Genomic DNA, 27,467 nt, shown 5'->3' on the forward strand with positions numbered 1-27,467 from the left:
GGTTGCAAAAACTAAATGTGCACCTCCATCAAACAGGCCAATGAGGACTGGGAACCCTCAGGGATCATGAAATGTTGAGTGCCTGATGGAAAAGAACAGAAAGGGAAGAGGGGGTGGAATAAACTGCCTGGTTGGCTGGCCGGGCCCAAATGTCAGCTTGTAACATGGGACCGCTCCCTATTTATTTTATTTATTCAATTTATATATCGCCCTATACCCGGAGGTCTCTGGGCGGTTCACAGAACAAGATCAAGGCATGCATCCCATGATTCCATCCTACACATACCATCTCACAAATCATGAAAGAAAACTTTCTGTTTTGATAATGCAATCACATTTTACACATTTCTGAAATCACACTGTGGTCCTCCATATTGGGCTTTTCTATGATGACCCAAATACCTCCCCACTCTGGTCTGGCTTACATAATAGTCTAAAGACGAAGCCTAGTTTCAGACAAACAAGCAAAAGTAGGAACTGCTGAAAAGACAGCAGTCACTTTGCGATTCTTCTGGCTGTGCCGAGCGTTCCTGACATTTTTCGTTGCAAAATCATCAACCCCACCCCCCGTGCCTATTTCTCTGTCGAGGTCACAGAAAAACAAACGAACAGGTAGACAGCTTAACTATTCTTTGAAAAAACGGAGACCTGTTTAATATCTCTGTTGCATAACCTCATTGCATTTCTGGCTGACTGATTTGTACCGATAGCTAGACATGGCAGTGCTTCTGTGTATGCAAACCCGCCAAAGCAGCACTGGCATTCAGTGTCCCTGGGATCAAGGCCCTTTTAGGGTGCTTTGTACCACGCCTCTCTCCTCATGCCTTTGCACAAGTTTCTCTAGTGTTAGTACTCGAGAGAACATGTCACCTAGGGAATCATACCTCTCTGTCTCTGGAGAAACAAATCCTAGATTATCTGCACAAGCACACACTGTACGTTCCAGGAAAGGACCTGGGCTGGTGATTCACTGTTCAGAAGTCAGAGCACGTTCTGCTCTAACACTAGCTTCCGACTCCAGCAAACCTCACAAGGTCTTTGCAATACAAATATAAACACAGGGAAGCTTCCACTGATATCTTCAAGTGCGAGCTACATTACAACCAGCTTGTTCCCCAGCCTGATGGTTTTACTCTTATTCCACATCACTCCCCCCAAAAATCACTCTTGGTGACTTGCAGATTGAACCCTCAGAATGAGATAAATAAAAGTGGGGGAGCAGTGCAAGCTCCAGGATTTGGGGTACCCTCTGACATGCTTTTAATGTTTAATAGGTTATTGTATTTTAGTGTTCTGTTGGAAGCCGCCCAGAGTGGCTGGGGAAACCCAGCCAGATGGGCAGGGTATAAATAATAAATTATTATTATTATTATTATTATTATTATTATTATTATTATTATACCCTTCCCCTAACCAGGTTAGACCAGTGGTTCCCAACCTTCTTTTGGCCATGCCCCACCTAAAATCCTAATGCCCCCTCCCGTGACATAGAATTCTTATTACAGTGGTACCTCGGGTTACATACGCTTCAGGTTACACATGCTTCAGGTTACAGACTCTGCTAACCCAGAAATAGTGCTTCAGGTTAAGAACTTTGCTTCAGGATGAGAACAGAAATCGTGCTCCGGCGGCGCGGCAGCAGCAGGAGGCCCCATTAGCCAAAGTGGTGCTTCAGGTTAAGTACAGTTTCAGGTTAAGAACGGACCTCCGGAACGAATTAAGTACCGTATTTTTTGCTCTATAAGACTCACTTTTTCCCTCCTAAAAAGTAAGGGGAAATGTGTGTGCATCTTATGGACCGAATGCAGGCTGCGCTTCAGGTTACAGACTCTGCTAACCCAGAAATAGTGCTTCAGGTTAAGAACTTTGCTTCAGGATAAGAACAGAAATTGTGCTCCGGCGGCACGGCGGCAGCAGGAGGCCCCATTAGCTAAAGTGGTGCTTCAGGTTAAGAACAGTTTCAGGTTAAGTACGGACCTCCGGAACGAATTAAGTACTTAACCCGAGGTACCACTGTATTCAAAAAGTGAACTATTCACGTACAGGAAACCTAAAAGGCCATTTACTGCTAATAACTCATTCTTGAATTGTCCCTTCCTTAAAAATCAAATTGCCCCCCGTGGAACATATGCCCCATGTTGGAAACCACAGGGTTAGACATACAAACTGACAATTCTATTTAGTTGCACCTGCTCTTCTTGAGGTTTTCTGCAGGAAGTGGCAACGGTAGCGCCATTATGTTAGTTTGCCTTCTGTTGGTTTGCGGATGCTGTCAAATGCCCACCCATGCCATCCTCTGGAGCTGGAGGATAGCAAACGTTCCTGCCTCCCATGGGGACATGGTGGGCAGCTGGATGAAACTTCTTGGAACTGTATGACATGGGCTATGAAAGAACCTGGTGCCAAGCATGAAGTTCAATACCTATTATTATTATTATTATTATTATTATTAGATTAAATTTATATACCGCCCTATACCTAGGGGTCTCAGGGCAGTTTTACTAGAAAGCTGGACCAAGAAAGGCAAGAGGTGGACGTTGTCTGCATAACGGCAGTATCCTTCCCTTTCAAAAATTGCAAATCAAAAGCAGAGCTGTTCATAGTAATCAGGCCTGCTTTAAATACATCAATACTTAAAAATAAAGTAGTTTACACGTCCCTTCCCCATCTGCTGATTTTGTTTTTATTTAGTAGGATTATTTGACATCATACTGCTTGCTGCCAGATGGTACAGTATGCTTTTCAAAGTGACCAAGCGAATATTTGTTAGGATGTTCCAGCATGCCTTTTCTTTTTTCCCCCAAACAGCTATCCCACCATGGTTCCAAAAATAGAGGCAACACTTTCTCCACTTGGACAAATAAAAAACGTTATTTGTGGCAACTTGTTTGGTTCTAAGTTTTGCGTTAAAAAAAAAAAGGATATTGTGAGAAAATAATTTCTGTTCTTATTTAGAGCTGCATTAAGGAAGCTTAATGACTTGGTCATGTCCCACGGGATTCTCTTCCGTCTTAAACAGCAGGTCCCTGTACAGTGGTACCTCGGGTTACATACGCTTCAGGTTACAGACTCTGCTAACCCAGAAATAGTGCTTCAGGTTAAGAACTTTGCTTCAGGATGAGAACAGAAATCGTGCTCCGGCGGCGTGGCGGCAGCAGGAGGCCCCATTAGCCAAAGTGGTGCTTCAGGTTAAGTACAGTTTCAGGTTAAGAACGGACCTCCGGAACGAATTAAGTACCGTATTTTTTGCTCTATAAGACTCACTTTTTCCCTCCTAAAAAGTAAGGGGAAATGTGTGTGCATCTTATGGAGTGAATGCAGGCTGCGCAGCTATCCCAGAAGCCAGAACAGCAAGAGGGATTGCTGCTTTCACTGCACAGCAATCCCTCTTGCTGTTCTGGCTTCTGAGATTCAGAATATTTTTTTTCTTGTTTTCCTCCTCCAAAAACTAGGTGCGTCTTATGGTCTGGTGCGTCTTATAGAGCGAAAAATACGGTACTTAACCCGAGGTACCACTGTACATTTTTTATCATCACCTTTATTTTTAAAAATGTGGTTGACATATGGAACAGGGAGCCATTGATTAACAGCTTCACTTATAAAGTCATCTCGGGTTTTAATTCAGCTGTTGGAGTGCAGATATTTAAGTCTGTGGCTGCTGGTAAACCTCTGAACTCTGGTTCTGTTTAAAGATTGTTTGGCCAACAAATAATGCATATATTTCTCAATCAAAAGTCTGTTCATCAATTAAGGGTTATGTTCCCAGACTTCTATTTTTCCTGCAATATCATGGATGTCATTTAGGTATTTTAATTGTGGACTGTACAACTGCGGCCTTCAACTGGTGAATCATGTTTTCGAAATCTAAGTTTCAGCTATGGGGATAATTATCTGAGGAAATTAACATAATATATGGGATTACTACTTCTGAACCCATCTTCAACCATACAGCTGGATTCAAAATGGTCAATTCAAAAGTCTATAAGGAACACACACACAAACACAAGATTTATTCTTAATTTCTAGTAAGGAAACCATCCATAGTGGCCTCCAAAGAAATTGATAACAGCAGCAAGCAGAAGAAGAGATGTCATTTTTATTGACAAAATATAACCATCAAACATAAACGACATCAGGAAAAGCTAGATGTTTGCATCATGAATTAGGCCTGAAAAGAGATTTGGGGCTGTGTACAAAACTCCAGCTCCACTTGCTCAACAAACCTCCATGCCCTTGACGGAAATTCCTTTCTCTCTCTTGTTCCCTGCAGCCCGTGTGTGGGACCCTCCAGAGCAGATTGGGAGGGGTGTACAAGGAAGGGGGAGGTGAGGAAATGGAGGACAATTATAGCAGAATTGAAGCATCCCCTTACTAATATTGGCTTTATAGATTCATCCGATGCTTCGAGCTGCCATGTGATACAGGAATTCTACAGCTGACGTCACGTGCAACACATGGTTCATTTTGTAACCTGCTTTTAATACATGACTAACCCATCAGATGTTTTTAAGCTGTTATTTTATCAGCCAAGTAAGGTAACCAACCTCCATTAACTGCCACCATTGCATCGCTGGCCCATCAGTCTGTAATACTTCCTAGAGAAAGGTTTTATTACGATGTATTTATTAAATAAGGATTTATTTATTTTTCCAAAAGGAAAAAATACATGTTCCAATTTTTGCAGCCGTCTGTTCCCATTTTTGAAAGCAGCCATTCCAAGCATGGAGGCAGGGATCCCAATGAGATCTTGTGCATGTGCAAAGAGCCTTCAGGTGTGCAGGAGGAGCTGACGTACTTTTCCAACTGCAGCTCCTTGTGCAAAGTCGAATGTTTCTTCCGGACAGGTCCCTCAAGAGGTTTTTCAGTGGGTGCAAGGAGACGTGATGGGATGGGGGGGGGCCACTAAATGCCAGCACACCTGTGAAATGCAGAAACGCTTGCAAACGAAACCTAATTACGATCTTCCACGATATAGGACAGATCTAAAAGCAGACTGGCCGTCTCGACGGCGACTTGTAGGCCGTTCCTTTTCGCCGCAAAGCAGTCCAGAACGGGATTGTCGGCGGAGGTTACGGAAGACTCGCCAATGCAACTTTGCGGGGGGAAAGGACCAGAACGGCACTGCAGAATCTTCCAATAGAGACCTTGCTGAGGGCCACAAAGGCCGCAGCCGCACCTCTGAACTACGTCAGACCAATCAGACCTGCTAGGAAGATCAGGTGGAACCCTCCAAAAATGTCCCCATTTCGTATCGGTGAGAACGTCGCCGCCGTCATGCTCTAGGCAGCGAGACACAGATTCTAGCGAGCCACAAAAGGAATCGGTCACCAACTGGAACTCTGCCCGAGAGCAGGACAAATTTTCCAAGGTGCTGCGTGTCACGGCGCAACTCTAAAATAGGAAGGGGATGGGGTTGAGAAAACTATTTTCTAGTATGTTATGATTAAGATACAAAATAAAGATATTCAACGTGCAGAGCAATCCTATGCGTTGTTTACTTAGAGGTAAGTCTCGCTGTATTACTCTCAGGAAACTGAGCATAGGATTACAGCCTCCATATAGGGTTAGAGCCAGAGAAAGCAAAGCAACGATAGCATTATTTTTAGAAAGCAAGTGTCTTAAATTAATATTTTGCCTGGAAAACAATGTTAATTACAATTCCACTCCTTTTATTTATTAGTAAATGTCACTGGGGTGGTTCCAGACTTAGTCATACTCAAAGTAAACCTAATGAAATCAATGGGAACTAAGTCTGTCATGACAGTTTAATGATTATTTATTCTTCCTCTTTCTGTATTATTTTAAATTTACAATTTACTCTGCGTATGATTAAGTCTGGATCCAAACTATTAAAGATCGTGTACTCAGCAGCAGGAGACTTAGGTGGTTTGCAATCTAACAAAACCACCTTCGCCATTGGGAGTGGCCACCGGGACCATATAACACCAGTCCTAAAGGTTCTTCATTGGCTCCCAGTGCGTTTCCGAGCACAATTCAAAATGTTAGCATTGACCTTTAAAGCCCTAAGCGGCCTCGGCCCAGTATACCCGAAGGAGGGTCTCTACCCCCATCATTCAGCCTGGACACTGAGGTCCAGCTCCGAGGGCCTTCTGGCAGTTCCCTCACTGCAAGAAGTGAGGTTACAGGGAACTAGGCAGAGGGCCTTCTCGGTGGTGGCACCCGCCCTGTGGAACAACCTCCCATCAGATGTCAAGGAAATAAACAACCATCTGACTTTTAGAAGACATCTGAAGGCAGCCCTGTTTAGAGAAGTTTGTAATGTTTGATTTTTATCATGTTTTAATATTCTGTTGAGAGCTGCCCAGCGTGGCTGGGGAAACCCAGGGCAGGGAATAATAATAATAATAATAATAATAATAATAGCCACTACTCAGGGTTCATTCTGCATTATTATTATTAATGATCATCGTAATAATACAACTAATGGATTAATTTTATTACTCAGACTGCTTTCATACACTAAACATCAGATAAGTGATGAACAAATATCTCATTCCACAGTTTCAATTTACAGCAGGAAAAGAATTTTTCAAATAGCCATTTACGCAATACTGAAGAATGAACGAAATAGATAGGAGAGTAAATGAGGCTGAGGCCTTTCACTAGAATGCGCTGATCGGATAAGATTTTAAGAAGTGCTTATGCATTTACTTTTTTTTAAAAAAGAGCAATACAGGCTTGAGGATGCTATGGCTCAGACTGCTCAGTAACACACAGGTATCTGTGATGCTTTGTAGTCCAGTCATGCTCATCGGAGAAGATATCTGCAAGGCGGGGGAGACCCTGCTTTTCTCTCTCGTCATTTTCCAGACCAAAATTACCCTTCCCAAGCAGGGCAGAGGTGGGGGAAGTTGTATGCCTTCCTCTCCCCTTGCCTCTCAACAGGGGATAAAAACAACTTGGGAAGGTTTTTGTGCTGGAGTTTTCTCCGTGTGGGAGGCAATTTTGAGCTGACAAGAGAATAAAGAAGGAAGGAGAGAGCATCTTCCTTCGCTTCACCCTTCCTGGGAACCCGCCCATGCTGTTTTGGATTTAAACAACATCAGCAGCGGCAGCAACAAAATCCCCAAACCATACAGGGTTTTAAGAATTGCAGGCATTTAGAGCCTCGGAAAGGTGTTTCACCTCCGCCAATAAACCAATAACCCTCAATGCTCTGAGCGGATTTAAGTGCATTAAACAGCTTTAAAAAGCCACGCGGATCTCAGCATACCTTGTGCCTTACGTAGGACGACAAATGAGTTTCTGTACAGCCGCCACCTAACAGTACCCAGGGGTCGGAGACAGTTAATTGCAAAACATGCTCCGCCGTTTGACAAGCCAGCTAGGAAAGAAGCAAAGGACTTCCTGTTGTTATTGTTCTTTAAGCCGAGGAAGAAAAATCCAGGTGAAATAAAGAAACGTTTTTAAAGTGGAGATCTCCTTATGCAACCCATCTAAAACAAAAAGCCATTCGCTCATTGTATCTGCATCCGCCACATTCCCTCAAGGAGCTCTGTGTAGCGGACATAAGGCTTATCCCATTCTGTCCACAGCAACCTTGTGAGCTGATCGAGGCTGTGAAGTCCTGACTCGCTCACGTCACCAGGATACTTTCATAGCTGAGCGGAGACTTGAACCCAAGACCAACCACAACCGGGAGGCAACACATTGGGGAAGGCCGATTTAGGCGAAAAGTCTCGCTCAGCTGCAGCTGATTTTGCTACCTATGCGAATTAGCTCAAGAGACCTCACTCGTAAACGCAATCCCGATAGCATAAGGCAGGCTTCCTCAACCTCAGCCCTCCAGATGTTTTTGGCCTACAACTCCCATGATCCTTAGCTAGCAGGACCAGTGGTCAGGGATGATGGGAACTGTAGTCTCAAAACATTTGGCGGGCAGAGGTTGAGGAAGCCTGGCATAAGGTCACTACTGCTTGCAAACTGCCTCTTTAGTTAGCGTAAGCAGTGGTGGACTGGCAGATTTCCACAAACTATTAATGATTCGTCCCCTCAATGCTTCTCCAAGAATAGGCATCACAGCCGATATTTAAAGAGATTACACCTACCCTCAGCTCCTCCCATGCAGTTTCGTTCCTGCTACAGAGCACCAAGCTGCAGACAACTGGGTCGTCAGGGATTAGATGCAAGAACCGTTTTGAAGCAAACGACTCGGCCCGCAAGTCCTTCAGGCGGCCATAGCAAGCAGGGGACAGAAATTGCAAAGAAGGCATCGGCTGAGAACCTGTTCAAACAAGGGGAAGTCACGGCATGGCATTATCTCACAAACATTGCGCGTAGCATTGAATGAAACCGAAGTGAATTCAGCATGTTTCAAAGGCAAAAGTATGAACGTGCCTTTTCTGCAGTGGCTCCCGATTTGCAGAATGTTCTCCCCAGGTAGGTTTGGCTGGTGCCTTCATGAGACACCTTGAGGTGCCAGGCAAAAACTTATTTCAAAATGTAGGGGCGGGCTCATATCTTTTTCTATAAAAGGTAAAGGTAAAGGGACCCCTGACTATTAGGTCCAGTCGTGACCGACTCTGGGGTTGCGGTGCTCACCTCGCTTTATTGGCCAAGGGAGCCGGCGTACAGCTTCCGAGTCATGTGGCCGCTTGTGGCGGACCAGAGCAGCGCACGGAAACACCGTTTACCTTCCCGCCGGAGCGGTACCTATTTCTCTACTTGCACTTTGACGTGCTTTCGAACTGCTAGGTTGGCAGGAGCAGGGACCGAGCAACGGGCGCTCACCCCATTGCAGGGATTCGAACCGCCGACCTTCTGATCAGCAAGTCCTAGGCTCTGTGGTTTAACCCACAGCGCCACCTGCGTCCCTATCATTTTCTATATGGTTCTCTAATTCTTATTCTTCTTCCCCTGGGTTCTAGCCCAGGGATGAGGAACTTCAGGCCGGGTGCATGCAGGCCCCCACCTCTATTATCTGGCCCTCAGGACCTTCCCAGAGGTCATGCCCCCTTCTGCCTCCCTCTCCTCAGGCCACCCACCTCATTTGTCCTGCATGGAACCCTCAGTGTTTTTGCCTCTAGCTGGGATGCGTTTCTCTTCCCTCTTGGTTTTAATGCATCTAAGTGGGGTTTATTGCCTGGATTTTTTTGGTCTGGTTGTATGTTGCTTCGAGTTAGCGAGGGCTCCTGCTCGCCTGTGTAGAGGAGAGGAGTTTTTAGAAACTAGCCTGCTGTACAAAAGGTAACATTCACATTTGTTCCTCTGCCCAGAAGGTTGCCCAGAGAGGGCTGGGCTGAAAAATGTTGCCATCAGTTATATGCGCCACCATGTGCCCTCTTAAGTCTAGACCAGTGGTTCCCAACCTTTTTTTGGCCATGCCCCAGCTAAGCATCTCTAAAATCCTGATGCTCCGCTCCCCCCATGACATAATTCTCATTATTCAAAAAGTGAACTCCTATTCACGTGGAGGAAGCCTAAATGTCCATTAACTTGGTCTAAACAAGCTTCCAAATTGCCACCCTTAAAAATCAAATTGCCCCTCTGTGGGGCATGTGCCCCACGTTGGGAACCACGGGGCTAGACGTAGGTTTGCTACGTGAAAACTACCCCGCTGGCGAGTTCAGGTACAAAAGGGAAATGGCTAATGCAAGCAAGTTCTCTCGGAGGCTGAACGCCTGCTCACCTTTGATAGCCTAGCCAAATTCTACAAAAACTGGGTTGCATCATCACTGTTTATTCTTATCGCTGTCTATTAAATTTATATACATCATCGTAGTTGGGCTGCATCAGCAGAGCCAATGAAGAGCCACGTGCACCATTAGCTACATGCCATATATTTGAACGGCGCACCCTCATTAACGAACCAACCCATGGGGATGGAAAGTAGTGCATCGAAGAATTGTCACGAGTGAGAATACTGCTTATAGCATCACTCTTCCCCGAGAAGCACACCATGAACCTTTCAAGATCGAAAACTCTTTTTAAAGCCTTCATTTTGGCATTTTCACATGATTAAAGGTAAAGGTAAAGGGACCCCTGACCATTAGGTCCAGTCGTGACCGACTCTGGGGTTGCGGCGCTCATCTCGCTTTACTAGCCGAGGGAGCTGGCGTACAGCTTCCGGGTCATGTGGCCAGCATGACTAAGCCGCTTCTGGCGAACCAGAGCAGTGCATGGAAACGCCGTTTACCTTCCCGCCGGAGCGGTACCTATTTATCTACTTGCACTTTGACGTGCTTTCGAACTGCTAGGTTGGCAGGAGCAGGGACTGAGCAACGGGAGCTCACCCCGTCACGGGGATTCAAACCGCTGACCTTCCGATTGACAAGCCCCAGGCTCAGTGGTTTAAACCACAGCACCACCCGCATCCCCTTTCACATGATAAGAACAAAAATCTGCTTGTTACCTGTTATTTGCTTCAGCGGCTCCATCATTGCCGCCCCAACTCTTTCTACAGCCACAACATTTTTCTCCTTCAAGTACTGCTTCAAGGCTGGGTGGATAACTTTTTGGCACACCACAAGGCTCACACCATCGTCTACCATTTGCCTGCCTAAATTAAGCATCTGGCCTAAGACCTCCGCTTGCAGAAACACTCTTCGATGGACGAAGATGGTTCCTTCTCCCGTGTCGGACAAGTCTCCTGATAGGGACAGAGAGAAAAGCGCCATCTTGATTGCGCACGAAGGAGCCTTTCTGACGGGAAGCTCTGTGGTCAGATCCAAGTCGGGTGTTTCAATCAGAAGTCCAGGGTAGACCGCAGAATCCATAGCTCTCCTATCTTTCACAGGTATATAAAGACATTTCCCGAAGGCAATGCTGGTCTCCGTGTTTTGTGGGCTGATGGTCAACACAAAGGCCTTCAGCACCAGAGTGCTGATATGATCTACCTCGTTCCTGCTAAGCATGCAGGCCCGTTTGCTGGTCAGCACACTGCTTACCAACCTGAGAGGGATCTTGGAGCTGCCGAAATCCACCGGCACTCTACAGCCGCATGCTTCGGATGAGAGATAGTCGGTGCATAGGCTCAAAAGGTGCTGGCAGATTTTAATGGAAGTGCATGGAGCAACGTTCAAGGCTCGGATTTTTTCAAGCAGGCTGCAGCAGAGAATGGCCGTGAATAAGCCGCAGTCGCCGAAAAGCGAGAGGTGACTCTGCACGGAGGCTGTCAGAAGTTTTAGCACCGGGTGGGTGACGCAGAGGCCAGCAAGCAAAGCGGATGACTGCGATGTGGTGCGGACATATCCTCCCATACCATTGTGGAGCTGTTTAAACCTACCTGTGGGGCCATAGCAAGACTTGACTATTTCACTGAACACAGACAGAACACAGCTAATGGCTTCCTTAGTCAAAGGTTCGCTGGTACACAATGAGGGCTTTTTAGCATTGAGGCGAGACATTTTTCTCCCCCCAGGTAAGATTCCAGTCAGGACTTACTGCACCCCATATAGTTGTCTCTTCCTCCCAGTACTTATGGAAATGTTAAAAGGAAAAGAAGAAGAAGGATATGTTTCCGTTTCCACAAAGCACATTTAATCAACTATGGAGTCAATGACAAAAAAATGCACACTTGCTATGCTAGCTACCAATGTGATGATGCAGAGATTGCGTCATTCGTCAAGACCCTTTGATTTAATTTCCAAGCTTGTTTTAGCAGAGGACTTTGCGGCTCGTTGAATGAAATAGGTCCCAAGATGGACACCGACAAAAGACAGTCCAGCCACAAGGAGCCAGTTTTTCCGAATCCAGCTGATCTTCTTCATCTCTTTTGTTCACAGTCCGAAATTCAAATGAACAAAGTGAAGTGTACCTACAGTTTTAGAAAAAGAGACGGGTGGTGAATGAGGCTGCCATTAGAGGCACAGTTACATATTTGTTGTAGATACAATATATTTCAATGAGACCTGCGGGCAAACAGCAGGCCAGCTCAGCAGAATATGAGATTATAGCATAATGTGCCTTCAAACTGGTTAAAAGACCCTCACGTGTCCTTCCCTGTATAATCGGTTATGCAAGCACAATGCAAAAATCCCGTGTTCTTTTAAAATGCTGGGAGAGAGAAACAGTAACCAAAGCAACCAACCAAGGAAACACCCTAATTTTGACTTGAGGGCTTCATTTCACCTATATTTTGGCGTACAAAGCAGAAATGTGACCAAAATAATCATGCATTTTCTCAGCTCACATTTTAGCAAGACAATTCACGCCGAATGGATCACTCTGCTTATTTTTTTAACACCGTTGGGGCTCATTTAAAGTCCTATCATGTATTTGACAGGAGGCACATCATGTGATCTGGTATCCGATAACTCTGGCTGCACAAGCAAGGTGTGTGAAATATTGGAAACATCTTGTTTATGCTAGGGAACTCCTAAAAAACGCCCCCAAACTAGTGTGAATCCTTAGACACAACATATCCCAGTGACAAGATGTTAGGGGGCACGGCTGAATGGTATAGACTTTAACTGTCTTTTCAGGAGCCTGATATGTCATTTTCATTTTCTTTTAAATGAAACAGAAAGCCTATTGACCTCCTGAATTTGAGGGGAATTATCAATTTAATACAGAACTTGAAGAGGAAACTAGGAAAAGTGGAATTCTTCACTGTAAGTGTCACATCCCTTCTTGGCCAACCAATTTTTTGTCTGTTCCCATATCCTACCCACATTGGTCTCCAACAGGTGCCCCATGAGTCCTTGGCAATGAAATTCTAAATTGGGGGGGGGGGGGGGAGAGCCAGAAGAAAAGAAGCCACAATCCACAACTTCCCACTACAGCCGAAACCCATAAAGCCAAACCTTCAGACCAAGGACCAACATCAGAATGCAACAGCAGACAGTGCAATGCAGCAGAAGGTTCCCAAAATCAACCCATGCGCCCAAGCAGTACTACCAGCATGGCCACAAAGTTCAGACAATGCAGCTGCACACCTTTCCATCATGGCCCAACCAAACAAGGGAGCAGCAAGAGCACCCACAATGCATATAATCAGGTTTGCAGATGGGATCTGTGAATGTCATTGGCCATGGGTAGTTCTTGGTTGATGTCAAACTATGTGGCCTTCAAAACTTCATATGCTGGTGGAAAATAAAAGCCACAGTTGCCATGCCCGTCCCTGCAGGCGGGCAGGAAAGGGATCTCAGCCATTTGCGGGCGGCACCTTGCCATGGGCACTGGGAAATGGAGGGCAGAACTGGAACCGTGGTGGTTCCTATACTTAGTCAATGGGAATTATAGGGACAGAACTACCTAAATTGTATAGAAATTTGTTCATGTATGCTACTACAGCAGCAAGAATGCTATTTGTCCAAAAGTGGAAAGAAGCAGAAGTCCCAGCAAAGCAAAGCAAGAATGGACACAAAAACTTATGGAATATGCAGAAATGGCGAAACTTGCCGGAAGAGTAAGAAATCAAGATAACAAACTTTTTATAAAAGAATGGAAATGGTTTATTGGATATTTACAGATAAATTGCAAACTGATAAAATCATTGGCAGGATTATCGTAATAACCTGCAGTTTCCTAAGAGTTTATATTTAAGCAGATAATTAAATTAATTTGGATATGCAGAAGATATTAAAAAAATAAATTGAAGGAACCACAGAAAGAGGGGGAAGGAAGTCAAACTTCGAAATGTTAAAATGATTGTAAAACTAATGAAATGTATAACCTTGAAAAGTATAAATAATTTTAAAAAAAGAAATACCCAGTCAATGGGCCTACTCTAAACAGGTCGAGTCTGGAATGAATTTATTGCGCCTGGGCAATTTAACTGCAATTCTTGAAGCAGCTGGAATGAATTTGCTATCCCTGGATTTGCTCTACCAGTGGCCAACTCTTGGCTGCCTTTACCCATTAGGCTTGTTTTCCTACTGGGGGCCGACAGCCACATCAGTCACACATCACCTTTGACCAATGCTGCAGGGTGGTTTGGGTGCTGCACTGGTGATTACGATTATTGTTGGGGTGGGAGTGTGTGATTTGGATCATTGCCGTAAGGATCTGACCTAATACGCTTAATTATTTGTTTGCTTTTGGAATTGGCCCAGCACCCCCTGCCTATGTTAAATGTTATGAGCCCATTCTTCATCACAACCAATCTCGGATCATGCCACAATTATGGGAGTCCACAGGAGGAGAGGAAGAGGGCAATGGGATCTTCTAAGCCTCAGCTTTCTTGTTGAAATATATATATATATATATATATATATATATATATATATATATATAATTTGCAGAGATACGAGGCAAAACACACATGCAATATTCTCATATTGCCAACTCCCCCTTTTAGTGTTCGACACTCTATTCCAGGCATAGGCAAACTCGGCCCTCCAGATGTTTTGGGACTACAACTCCTATCATCCCCAGCTAACAGGACCAGTGGTCAGGGATGATGGGAGTTGTAGTCCCAAAACATCTGGAGGGCCGAGTTTGCCTATGCCTGCTCTATTCTCATCCCCACCCCAATTTCTGCAGATATCATTACAATGCAATTAAAAGAAACACAATTGAAGAGCCCAATGAAGATCTACAGCAGATTTAAAACCAAACCCTAAGACAATGTTTAAGACACACTTGTGCATAAAGACTGCATTTATGTTAATGCACTATAATCTGTCGGTATAAATTAGCCGAAGGACTGCACTATTGATGGCAAACCTCTTTTTTTTCTATGTTTACAGAAACGGCGGTTTTAATTTTTTTTAAAAAAAACAACCTTAGTAATAATTATTGAAGCTTGCAGACAGGCGGGTTCAGAAAAATTAGGTTAGGCATGTGCTTCTATGCATTATGCATGGAGAACCGTATTTGCAGCAGCTCTGCAAAAGCAGCTGGTGAACCGCAGCTGGGATGCTTCACATTCATTACAGATCTGATCAGTGCCCGCATCCCATTTTGCCACCCTGTATGAAAATGTAAACTGATGAAAATTGTCACAGCAGATGAATTCAAGCAACCAGGAAAGCACATCTTAAAAAAGATAAACAGGCGGCGGCGTTGGGGGAATGGCTGCACCTTAAATTTAAAGCAGCAAATCCCATATTCAGACGTACGCCCCACAACCAAGATGAAATAAAAGCAAAAAGGAAAGCTCAGATTCTTAAAGAACCCAGTTGCCCACCGCTGATTTAAGTGTCGCTAATCCCGGGGCATTTTCCTGGGTCACGCAGCTGCCTGGTTTTCAGTTAGCAGGAAGAAAAATCAAACCAGGTTTTTACATTGAGTTTTTCCGTGAAAACAATTTTAGTCATGGAGCTGTACACAACAATGACATTGAAGGAATGAGTTTCCCATTCTAAAATCTGACTGTGCAGTCAGTCTGAAACGGGCCCCCAAATCCCATTTTTCCTTCTCCAAGGGTGCATTAGCTAAAAACCATTAACTTGAGCTCTTGAGCAAATGTATAACAAGAACACAGCTGTATAAACAAAGCTCTCTCCTTTATCAGTCTGTGACGCCTAATGAATGGCCTTGCCAGTTCCAAAGTGGAGCAGGGATGACACATCTGGGTCTTATCTTACATCCTGACCACAATGACGCACAGACCTTGTCAGCCCCCCGGGAACGGCACTAGGAGTGCTCTTAGAGTTGGTGACCTTCTTACCCCAAGATAAGGAATACAGGAACAGGAACACCCTTTTATGGTCAAGAGTACAGGAGCAGGAACATCTGTGATGTCAACTTACGTGTATAAGCTTAGGTGTCTGGATTCCTGGGGAAGGGGGGAGAGGGTGCCTGGAGGATATGTATACTGTATGCAATTTCTCTTGCATTTGTGCTTGCTGTGAACCGATTCACGCAGTGCCTTCTGCTATCTGGAGAGCAGAATAAACTCTTTCTCTGAACCAAACCTCAGTGTCATTTGACTCCTTCCTCCCTGTTCTGAGAGCAACGCTCACCCTACCAATCGGTAAAGTCTAATAAGGCTACAACATTACTTAGCATTTATAGACCGCTGTCGGGTTTTCAAAGTGCTTCGCATTTTTGCTCTTTACAACAACCCTATAAGGTAGGGCCTGTGTAATTCTCTCAAGCCCCAGGGAGAACACCTTGCCTAGGACAACTTAGTGAGCTCAGGGCAGAGGTTAAATCTCAACCAAGGACTTCCTGGTTTGTAGCTCAGCCTCGTAGTTACTATGCTATTAAGGGAAGTGGAGCAGATTTGCTTCCAAATATGCTTTCTAAACCCACCTCTCTTATTGACTGACTTTCAGCAATTGCTAGCGTAAAATCTGTGCCTGTCCTCAACAGGCAGAGCCAAGGAATGCCTATTATGGACCACTGCTGTTCTGGGCACAGGAAGAGGCTCTGGATTGTAGAGATGCAGGGAAAGGGAACGATTACTATAATTTTGCTGCAATACAAGATTCTCTTTTATTTGCATTGCCTTAATGGTTTTGTTCTTGCTGCAGCAGGAACTTACCTTTTGATTTTTCTGCAGCACCGTTATTGGCTATTTTCCTTTACTTTTGCTGTCCTGTTGCAGTACGTATGTCACAAGGCCAGGGTCAGGGACAGTGTCCTCAATCTTTGGCTGGAACATAGGATTGGATTTGATGTTATACCAGCCCCAGTGTATCAACACAAGGCTAGGTCCCATAACAATCAAAACTCTGTAGTTCTTCCAAATGCTTTTAATGCCCATAGCGTGTCTGGCTGCTACCTATGTAAAGAACAGGAAAATTTGAAATACGTTCTACTGAACACAATTTAAACACGCATGCACCCTCATACCCCAACAGTAATAATTGTGTAATCAAGCAAAGACTGAACATTTGCATTTGGGTAGCATGATCCTAATGATATTTTCTCAGAAAGAAGCCCCACAAATTTAAGGAGTACAGTCATACCTTTGTTGTTGAACGGAATCCGTTCCGGAAGTCCGTTCGACTTCTGAAAACATTTGACAACCAAGACGCAGCTTCCGATTGGCTGCAGGATCTTCCTGCGTGCGTAAGCCACGTTGGACATTTGGCTTCCAAATAATGTTTGCAAACCGGAACACTCACTTCCGGCTTTGCAGCGTTTGGGAGCCAAAAGGTTAGAGTCCTAAGGCGTTCAGCTTCCAAGGTACGACTGTACTTGTTTCCAAGGACATGCCATCTAGCCATAATCTTATAGCAATTTTATTTTTGATTCATGTTTGGAGAAAACCTGTGCTCTTTCCCCCACACTTCCCTCCCTAAGTTCTGTGCCCATTAAATAATGAAATCCTTAACTACTTGCAGCACAAGATCAGAGTCTGGATAGCTCGGTTGGTTAGAGCATGGTGCTGATAATTCCAAGGTTGCAGGTTTGATCCCTGTATGAGACAGCTACAGATTGCTGAATTCTAGGGGGTTGGACTAGATGATCCTCAGGGTCCCTTCCAACTCCACAATTATATGATTCTATGTGGGGGTGCACTCTTAAAAATCCTGCACTTACCAACTGTGTGATATGCAGCAATATGTGAGAAGGCTTTCTCAACAAGAGAACAGTGATTATGGAATCTAGCTGGCCTTGGCCCTGGTAGGTTCTGGAGGTGTATTCTGAACAGGGCTGGATTAAGCATTAAGCAAAATAATCACATGCTTAGGGTATCAAGGGAAGAGGGGCACCACAAAAAAATTCCATTGCTGGATTTACCATGGACCATATGGCGCAGCTGAACAAAAATAAACATTATTTATATGGAAAAATAAACATCATTTTCCATTTTACTGTAGGTTGTTTCATTTCGAAAAACAAAATTTTGTTTTATGGTTTATATTTTGAATTAGATATATATGAAGAGGAACCCAAATCTTTTAAGAACTTAGGGCCTCTAAAGGTCTTAACCCAGCCCTGCATATGAAGATATTTTCGTTACCCAGGCATTGAGCTGATTTAAACTCAATTTGTTTGGTAACTTGATTTGTATTTTTTGTTTGTTTCAAATAGGTACAATGACATTTCGGTTAGGTTTATTAAATGTATATATTGCTTTCCACGACAAAAAAATAAGAAAAAAAATGCCCTGAAGTGATTTGAAAACAAATTAAATACACAAAAAAAGAAACCACATAAGCATGTTAAAAAGAGAGTCAGAATAGAATGCTTCGTTCCCACCAATCCAAAGCTGAACACCAAACCACTGCAAACACCTGTATGCTCTGGCATGTTTTGTAAGTGCCCTAAATAAATAATCTCTTCCGAAGACCTAGCTATATCAATTCTCCTTTTTATTGGAGGAACTGGGTTCATATGTTGCTCTTTCTTTAACCTGATATGCAGGTAACTCAAGCAATTTATTCCCACATTAATTTTGTTTTGCTTACTGAAATTAAGAGTCTGTGTTTCTAAAAGTTCCAAGTTCATTTGTTCCCAAATACAGTGGTACCTCGGGTTACATACGCTTCAGGTTACAGACTCCGCTAACCCAGAAATATTACCTCGGGTTAAGAACTTTGCTTCAGGATGAGAACAGAAATCGTGCTCCGGTGGCACGGCAGCAGCAGGAGGCCCCATTAGCTAAAGTGGTGCTTCAGGTTAAGAACAATTTCAGGTTAAGAACAGACCTCTGGAACGAATTAAGTACTTAACCTGAGGTACCACTGTCCTTAATTTATTAAGAACTGTTTTAAGTGGCTGCCTTCTTATGCTCTTTTTCTTCGTTATTAATCTCCAGTACAAATTCGTTTTTCTGTTTTGCCTGTTCTTTTCTTTTCACGATAAGCACTGAGTGGGTTCAGAATGAGGAGATTTCACCCCTCCCATATCCAAGAATCTCCTGAGGAGTCTGCTGATTCTCCAGAGAGGAGGAGGCGTGTTCTGTTCTCTACTTATTCTGCTCCAGCACCGAGTCAGTCAGTCAGTCAGTGTCGGAGAGAGAGAGAGAGACTGAGTGTTAGAGATCGTGTTTAGAGATAAGGTTGCTGCTAAGAGCAGCTGCAGACACTCAGTGCAGTGCAGCATTCATTTATGCTTAGACCTATTTAGCTCTGTATATAGTCGTATAATAGTTGTAGATAGAATAAAGATATTCTACAGAGCTGCTCTCCGAGTTGTTTATATACTCTGCTAGAGTCTGCTATACTCTGCTGTGCGACGACTGTCTTCTTGTGGAAGTGAATCCAGTGCTCACAACTCTTAAGCTGTGAGTCCACAGCACTTTGACCTGTTACTGTGCAGAAGGTGGTCTCTGGAAGTGCTACCCAGCTCGCCTAGCCCAGTCAGGGCTGAAGTGGATGAGTCCAGTTGGTGGCACTGGCTCAAGGGCGATGCTGACACAGAATACCTCTTAGAAATGCTTTGCTAGCATCCCACACTTGCTGTCTCTGGAGCATTATTAACAGGGAGGGGAATGCAATTCTTCACATATCCTGATTACTTCTGGGTTTGAGAGCAAGTGCACATTTGACTTCTGGGGGCAGGGAGTTCTTGCTCTAGTTGCAATAATTGCATGGAAGTATGACTGTGCTCTATATAGGTTGATGTTTCATGAAACCTCCAGAGCAGATTATGGGGTGGGTGCGGGGCAGAGTGGTGGAGGAGGAAGGGGGAAAAGCCAAAAGACCAGGATCCCCATAGCGCAAATGGATTTTTGATGCACAAGCAGGCAGACTTCATTGGATTCTGCCTACAACCTCTGTTACATGAATTCCAAGGTCTCAAATATAAAATAAATGTTCATAAATGTACACGGCAAACACATACATAAGTACAGCATATAAACCAGGCTTCCTCAACCTCGGCCCTCCAGATGTTTTGAGACTACAATTCCCATTATCGCTGACCACTGGTCCTGCTAGCTAGGGATCATGGGAGTTGTAGGCCAAAAACATCTGGAGGGCCGAGGTTGAAGAAGCCTGATATAAATCATGTGTTTGAAATAGTACAGTCATACCTTGGGTTGAAGTTGCTCCAGGTTGAGTGTTTTCGGGTTGCGCTCCACGGTGACCCGGAAGTAACAGAATGCATTACTTCCAGGGTTCTCCGCTCGTGTATGCGCAGACGGTCAAAATGACGTCACGCGCATGCGCAGAAGCGGCGAATCGTGACCCGCACAGGTTGTGTTCGCTTCAGGATGCGAACGGGGCTCCGGAACGGATCCCGTTCGTATCCAGAAGTACCACTGTACAGGAGAACGATCCTGAAGCCATTTTGACTCTCCCAAATTGACCTCCAATATTTCTCTGCAAGGAGGAAGGAAATGGGAAAAGCTTTCCAATTGTCTTTGGACTGTAGGGGCTTATACCTCCCTTATCTGTTAAACTGAGGAAACTATTTATTTTTACTGTTTGGCCTTCCAGAGCGTGTATTTTTGCTCTTAGAACTATCCTGGGCAGGACTCAATGCCCCATTCTGCTATCAGTATTTCCTAGTCTGAAAGATTAGATAGTCATAAAATTTAGGTTGGCCATCATTTGAGCATGTTTCCCTAGTGATCTGTTTACATTTAATAAAAGAAACTGCCTTTCAGGGGCTACCATTTGATTTTTCGCAGTCTGTTGCCGATTCTACAAGAAAATCTCTGCAGGGCTGATTGTTCTGTGGGCTGCATATTCTCCTAGGCGTTTATTTTTAACAATTCTTCATTTCCTTATACAAGTGTGTGCGCGCTCCTTGAAAGCTTTCGTATTAGCTCTGACAATATATTTCTCTTTCTTCAGATTCGAGATCATTCTTACCTTTTAATTAAAATGGTAATGCCAGGGTTACACAACATGCTAAGAGGAAGGCACGCTTGGCAAACCCTCACCGTGATCAACTCCCACCTGCAAACCTATGCTCCCACTGTGGAATGATGTGTGGATCCAGAATTGGCCTCCAGAGTCACTTACGGACTCACTGTTAAAACCATGTTTATGGAAGACAATCTTACTTGGCTACAAGTGATCGCCAAAGAAGAAGACAACTTCAGAATTCCACTAGAGGCTTCCATGATCACAAAGCTGTAGAGTTGGAAGGGACCCCAAGGGTCATCTAGAAACTATTTTTTAAAAAAAGCAATAGATCTCTACACATAGAAAAGTGGTGCATCAGGGAAAAGATGAGGCTAGAATCTTTCCCTCGATGTCTAGTCTTCTATGCCAGGGTGGCCAACTCCCAAGAGACTGTGATCTACTCATGGAGTTAAAGACTGGTAGTGATATACCCCCTTTTTGGGGGTTCAGGTCAAAGTTGTTGAGCTTTTTGTAGAGAGGAGGGAAGCCCCTTTTTTGGGGGTGCAGAGCTTTTTTTGGGGGAGCCAAACTTGTTGAGCTTCTTTGGGGAGAGCCAGTGATCTACCAGTGATCTACCACAGATGTCCAGTGATCTACAGGTAGATCACAATCTACCTGTTGGATGTGCCTGTTCTATGCTAGGGGAATATTTTAGCAGGAGCCAGTCCATCATCCTAAGGCACATTATTCATAGATATAAGCCTCATACATATGAGTATGCTAAATTGGTAAAGCTCAGGCACACCGTTATCATTTCAGTGAGAACTATGTTTAATCTGCAGACCCACCTCCCACGTGTTAAAGAGCATATATAGATTCAGTTTTTAACTGAACTAGTCTTTTGCTCCCATAAATGACCAGTCAAAGACATCTGACCCAATTCAGTTCGAGCTGCAGGCAGGATGAACAAAAAACCATAAACGATTTTTACAATTTCCCATCTTTTTTTCTTTTAAAATAAGCAAAATCTTCTTTTTAAAAAAACAAAACAAAAACAAACCCCAACATTATTTGGTTTAAAATGAAGTCGGCTTTTAATACAAGCAAACATGTTTTAAATGACACTGAAAATAAATCCGTGCTCCTCTGACAAACACCCTTTTGCTTTTCTACGTAGAAGAACAAACGGGAGGTGGGAGGGAGAATCTGAATTTAGGTCATATGACTGTCAAACAAATGGCATGGACATTTAGGGCACAATCCACCTAGAGTTAAGACATTTTAAAGCCAGTTGACTTCAAATGAAGGTTTAGGTTTGTGCTCCTGTCCTAGATTGTGTAAATGCTCTGCTTCGTAGCAAACAAACATTATCTTCGTTACAGCAAACAGTAACATGTGTTATCTTGTTCAGAAAATATATGAATTAAATAGTTGAATTAAAGTCAGTATTTTAGGGTGGGGGTGGGGTTATATAATCCATCCTAGTGACATAAAAAGGAACGACATTTACTGCTTGCACAGTCACGTAGATGGAGTAAAAGTTCAGTTCTGCCCTACTGAAAGCAATGCAGTACAGATAGAACAGCTCTGCAGCTGAAGCTGTGTCCGATTTATGACGGTGGTTCCTGCTCCAGCAAGTGACACGCATGTGGAAGCCTCGCTCCCGAGGGTGGATCCCATTCTCTGAACTAGGGTGACAGTGTTTTGCACATGGCAAACTTTCCTGCCCAAGCAAAATGGCAAGCTGTTAGTCAAAATGGGCACGTGCAGCTGCCCTTAGTCAAAATAATCCCCTTTAAGGCCAAAATTAATTGGCAAGTGATGACAGGATTGTATCTGGGGTCAGAATGGAGTACCTTGGAAAACAACATGGCTGGTTGGGTGGGTGGGAACCCTGATCAGAAGCATTTTATATTGCAATGTTTTGTTGCTGGTTCCACTTGTAAACTCATAATACTATAGCTTAAGAACACCAAACGCAGAAAAACAGTGCTTGCAATACAGATGCCTGCATGATCATTAACTACACCCAAGTCTACATGACGGTCTACGGGATAGCTAACAATCCGGGATAGCAGTGGGAAACGGCGCTGGAATAAGGGAATTTCCCACAAAAAAAGGGAAGGTTGACAGCTATGAACAAGAGCCTTCTGGATCAGGACAAAGGACCATTTAGTTCAACTAATTATTCTCAGAGTGATCAACCAGATGCTTGCAGTAAGCCCCAAAGCAGGATTTATATGCCTAATGGAAATGCAAAACAAATCAATTCTGGGTTTTGTTGTGACTGGTCATAGGTTATGAACTACAACGGGCAGAGAGAGACACTATTCAGGGCTCAGTTCTGTATGCTAGATTTGCATAAATATTACAAGCAATGACAGGTTTTAAAATTTAAGTCACACGAGCAAACTTCCAGTTCGATAAATTACAGTAGTTCATTTCGTACTTAGAAGGGACCATGATCTAGCCATCTAGTCCAATGGAACCCATGACCCTGAGATTAAGAGTCTCATGCTCTACCAACTGAGCATATTTGGATAGTTAAAATTCAAAATTTGGACTCCAATATTCAAGATCACAATGAGGATGACCCAACTTTTTACACTATGCAACGAGCTTCCTAGTTCTAAATGAGATGTTAAGCTGGTTTCTGGGCTACACAACACTCCAGATAGCATGTGGATGGACTTATTTCTGCAGACAAAATAACTTCCTGTTTAAAAACTAGTTTCTTACACAAGAAAGCTCCTCTCTGGCATGATCCTTTTTTACATTTGTGAAACAATAGCACTATTGTCAGCAGGTGGTGGTAATATGTCCTTTCCTCTGGTCTTGCAACACCCCCAAACCCCAAAATAAAGAAGACTTTCGTTACCCTCTCAGTGCACACATGGATAAATGGGGATTCTGCTGCTAAGGGCTTGAAAGTGGTTGAGTTATAGTGGTTGAAGTGCTGAACAAAAACTATCAAGACATGGGTTCGAATCCCTACTTGATCATGAAGGTTGCTGGATGACCTTGGGCCAGTCACCTTCCCTACCTCTACCTCTCTTTTAAATCAGAGCCAGTGAAGACAGTGATTGTCTTGTTTGAGTGTCTGGAGGCGGTTGGAGGACGGATGGCGGCTAACAGACTGAGGTTGAATCCTGACAAGACAGAAGTACTGTTTTTGGGGGACAGGGGGAGGGCAGGTGTGGAGGACTCCCTGGTCCTGAATGGGGTATCCGTGCCCCTGAAGAACCAGGTGCACAGCCTGGGAGTCATTTTGGACTCACAACTGTCCATGAAGGCGCAGGTCAGTTCTATGTCCAGGGCAGCTGTTTACCAGCTCCATCTGGTACGCAGGCTGAGACGTTACCTGCCTGCGGACTGTCTCGCCAGAGTGGTGCATGCTCTAGTTATCTCCTGCTTGGACTACTGCAGTGCGCTCTAGGTGGGGCTACCTTTGAAGGTGACCCGGAAACTACAACTAATCCAGAATGCGGCAGCTAGACTGGTGACTGGGAGCGGCGACTGAAACCACATAACACTGGTCCTGAAAGACCTACATTGGCTCCCAGTACATTTCCGAGCACAATTCAAAGTGTTGGTGCTGACCTTTAAAGTCCTAAACGGCCTCAGCCCAGTACACCGAAAGGATCATCTCCACCCCCATCATTCAGGCCAGACACTGAGGTACAGCTCAGAGGGCCTTCTGGCGGTTCCCTCCCTGCAAGAAGTGAGGTAACCAGGGAACCAGGCAGAGGGCCTTCTCGGTGGTGGCGCCCTCCCATCAGATGTCAAGGAAATAAACAACTATCAATTTTGGGGTCTTCCTAAGAAAAAATTCAACAACTTTGCAGGTGTCGGGAATTTGAAATTAATTTTTCGTGTTTTCCAATTGCCCTTCTCCAGCATTTAGAATTTTTGAAAAAGGGGAGGAAGAGAAGAGTAAAAGTAGCCAAGTCTCTTATCTTCCTCTGCTGCTGAGAGAAGGTTAAATCTCCACAATTCAATGTCCCCCCCCCCCAGTAGCAGTAGTAGTAGTAATAATAATAATAATAATAATAATAAAAAATAACAGAGGGTTTCCTTCCCCTGCTGCTCCAGTACCTCTCTCTCTCTCTCTCTCTTGGACGGTCCAGCAAAATCTCTGCAAACCTTTCAAGCTCCGCAGCTCTCCTGAAATGGACTTCAAGGAGAAATGAGACTACATATCCCGGGATACACCACGAACGCGAAGAGCTAGGCCGTCCACGGTAAGGGGCCCTCTGTGCATTCTGGGAGCTGTAGTGCACATGTAGGAGGTAGACTAGGCCTCTCTCCCATGAAACCGGCAGGCCAATTGCCGGAGCGTGGGCTGTGACGAGCTATTGGCTGCCGCCCGTCACGTGGCCCCGTAGAAAAGGCCTTACGTAAGGAGGGAAAACGGAAGTAGTCGGCGGACATCTTTGAATGGGCCGGAAGACGTCGAGCTGAGAGCAACCGTCCTCGTTTCCTATTCGCGAATCGGCCCTTTTCAACCGGGCGGGGGATCCCAAGGGCCGAGTTCTGCTGCTTCGAAAACGACATTTCCGAGTCGTTTTCGAAGCGAGAGAGAGTGGCAAGGTCGACAAACGGCGCGTTATAGAGAAGCAACAGAAAAGCCGCTTAAATGTTTTGGGGCTGGAAGCAAAGTGCAAGGCTCAAGTGGAGCTGAGAAAGAGCGCCTCGCGGTGTAGTCCGTTCCATTCCCACCCACCCACTCCGAACACAGCCGGAAGTTTCGTGCGCTAGCCTCGCCTCTCTTTCCCTCTAAGGAAAAAAAGGCGGTGGAGGAGCCGAATTCAAGGTTGCCGCGGTGAGTTACTGCGGGGAAAAGCAGAGAGGGAAGCTGCTACCCGGAATCAGGGGCTCAGCTGGGGGTTTGGACAGCTCATAGTGGAATTTCCTCTGTTTCCCCTTGGTGCCTCTTGTTTTGGAGCCTTTCGCACCAAGGCTTTATGCCCCTGGGTTAGATTCCTAGAATTGCAGAGTTGGGACACCCGATGGTCATCTAGTCCAACCCCCTCTGCCAGCCAGGAATCTTTATTTTATTTTTATTTTTTTGCTCGAACCCACTACAGTACCCTGAAATGGAGAGTCTCCCACTGAACCATCCCGCTGCCTGCATTTCTACAGCACACAAACCTTAAGCATTTTTAAATTTTATTTATTTGGTTTTTCAGATTAACATTTCACAGTTGCATGCCCAACATACAACATAAAAACAAGATTCCAAAGAATCTCCTGGACTTCCCTCCTCCCCTTTATGGGTCCTATTGTTAATCGTTTTCCCCTGCATCTTTTATGATAATCCAAATCTTTTACCTCTCTGTTGTATCCAAAATTCACCATTAAACTACAAGTGTTATTCCAATCCTACTAACGATTTTAACTGTTTACAATGGTTATTAAGATAAGTTATAAATTTTCCCCATTCCTTATTAAAATTTTGGTCTTCCTGATTCTTCCAGTCATTTTAGCCATTTCGGCATAATCCATCAATTTGATCTCCGATTCTTCTCTTCTTTCCATCTCTGGGCCAATAATCTCTGTGCAGCTATGATCGCATACATAAATAATCTTTTCTGCTCTCTTGGGATTTTGGCACCTCAGAGATCCAGGGATTATTGGCCCGGACTGCAATCCTATTACCATAGTCCTCTGTGCTCCACTGGGATTTCATTGGAGATAATAATTCGGCAATTCTCTGCTTTAGTAGCTTTGTACAGAGCAAATGAACGTTAATACATTTTTCAGAGAAGAACTTTCTCACGTATGTTCAGGGGGTGAGATGAACTTGGACCCAGAATGTGTCCCTCCAGGTGTGGTTGGACTCTTAACTCCCATCAGCCCAAGCTATTATGGAAAGTGGTCAGGAATGATGGGATTTGTAGTCCAGCAAAAATGTTCCTTAAGCTCCCTGCCCCTGGCTTAGTCTGTGATTCTTGATGTGAAAATAGGGATGCTCAGAAGTGTTCGGAAAATGATTCACAGATGGTATTTAACTCTGAGTAGGCTTGCTAAGATGTGCAAGACAGAATCAGATAAGTGCTGGAGATGTAAAGAGGCAGAGGGAACGTTCTTTCATATGTGGTGGACCTGTAAAAGGGTAAAAGAGTATTGGGAAATGATTCATAATGAATTGAAAAAAATGTTCAAAAGTACTTCCCCCCCCCCAAACCAAAGTCCTTTCTGCTGGGGTAATTCTGACTGAAATTCTCAGGCGTCAAAAAAGGTTATTTATGTTTGCCACCACTGCGTCCTGTTAGCCCAAAAATGAAAAACGAGCGAGGCCCCAACCAAAGGAGATTGACAACTTAAACTGACAAAATATGCACAACTTGCAGTCTTAACAAATAGAATAAGAGAACAAGATGAACATATGTTTAAAGAAGATTGGAAAAGTGTTTATTGAATATATGGGAAATAAGTATATACAGCCGAAAACACTGGCAGCATTAAGATAAATTCAACAGTGTAAACAAGTTTTGATGAATTAATGGAATACTGAATGGTATAGTTTTTGTAAAATATGCAGGGATCTGTGATATGTAAAATGAAGCATGGAAAGAGAAGAAGGGAAGTCAATGGTATTTTAAGGATGAAAAATGAGTGTTTTAAATTGTAAAACAGAAAATTTAATAAAAGTTATATATATTAGAAAACAGACGTGTTTGGAATTAGCATTTTGCACCAGCCTATCAGCAACTTGCAAACAAGTGATGATACCTGGCTGCCAAGATGGTGCCTGACCTCTCTACCATCTGGAGTTGCATGCCTGGGAATCCTTGGATCTTGACTGTTTTCACACCCTAATACCCCACCCTGTAGAATTCTATCTGTTATATTTTATCTGCACAATCG

At 44.1% G+C, this 27,467-nt stretch overlaps 3 protein-coding genes across 6 annotated transcripts in view; 1 reads left to right on the top strand and 2 right to left on the bottom strand.

Annotated features, from left to right (window-relative positions):
* Nucleotides 1–4,076: 4,076 nt before the first annotated feature.
* On the bottom strand, nt 4,077–11,366 carry MKKS (MKKS centrosomal shuttling protein; the record flags this gene model as incomplete). Of its 2 annotated transcripts, XM_080999162.1 has the most annotated exons (4): nt 4,077–5,391; nt 7,235–7,345; nt 8,070–8,245; nt 10,373–11,366. In XM_080999162.1, the coding sequence occupies 4 exons, from the start codon at nt 11,364–11,366 to the stop codon at nt 4,951–4,953; spliced, it is 1,722 nt and encodes a 573-aa protein (XP_080855288.1). In that variant the 3' UTR covers nt 4,077–4,950. The 2 variants fall into 2 exon arrangements, with proteins under 2 accessions (XP_080855288.1, XP_080855289.1); XM_080999163.1 differs by lacking the exon at nt 7,235–7,345.
* Nucleotides 11,367–11,476: 110 nt separating this feature from the next.
* Nucleotides 11,477–24,922, bottom strand: LOC308473639 (uncharacterized protein). The gene is made up of 3 exons (XM_080999442.1): nt 24,693–24,922; nt 16,394–16,633; nt 11,477–11,776 (listed from the first exon to the last, which is right to left on the bottom strand). Exon 3 carries the CDS (start codon nt 11,727–11,729, stop codon nt 11,577–11,579), a length of 153 nt encoding a protein of 50 aa, XP_080855568.1. The 5' UTR covers nt 11,730–11,776; nt 16,394–16,633; nt 24,693–24,922; the 3' UTR covers nt 11,477–11,576.
* Nucleotides 24,923–25,036: 114 nt separating this feature from the next.
* The window catches only part of SLX4IP (SLX4 interacting protein), a 96,385-nt gene continuing 93,954 nt past the window's right edge, over nt 25,037–27,467 (top strand). The window contains exon 1 of one of the 3 annotated variants that reach the window (XM_080999403.1): nt 25,037–25,419. The gene's annotated coding sequence lies outside the window, so the exon portion shown is untranslated. Of the gene's footprint in view, nt 25,467–27,467 lie in introns of all 3 variants that reach the window. The other 2 variants (XM_080999402.1, XM_080999401.1) reach the window with 2 other exon arrangements.

Source organism: Podarcis pityusensis (assembly GCF_964106645.2).
Source record: "Podarcis pityusensis genome assembly, chromosome: 3".
Taxonomy (NCBI): domain Eukaryota; kingdom Metazoa; phylum Chordata; class Lepidosauria; order Squamata; family Lacertidae; genus Podarcis; species Podarcis pityusensis.

Bases quoted from the DNA above. Each gene is read 5' to 3' on its own strand.
- LOC308473639 (XM_080999442.1), bottom strand. From the start codon at position 11,729: ATGAAGAAGATCAGCTGGATTCGGAAAAACTGGCTCCTTGTGGCTGGA.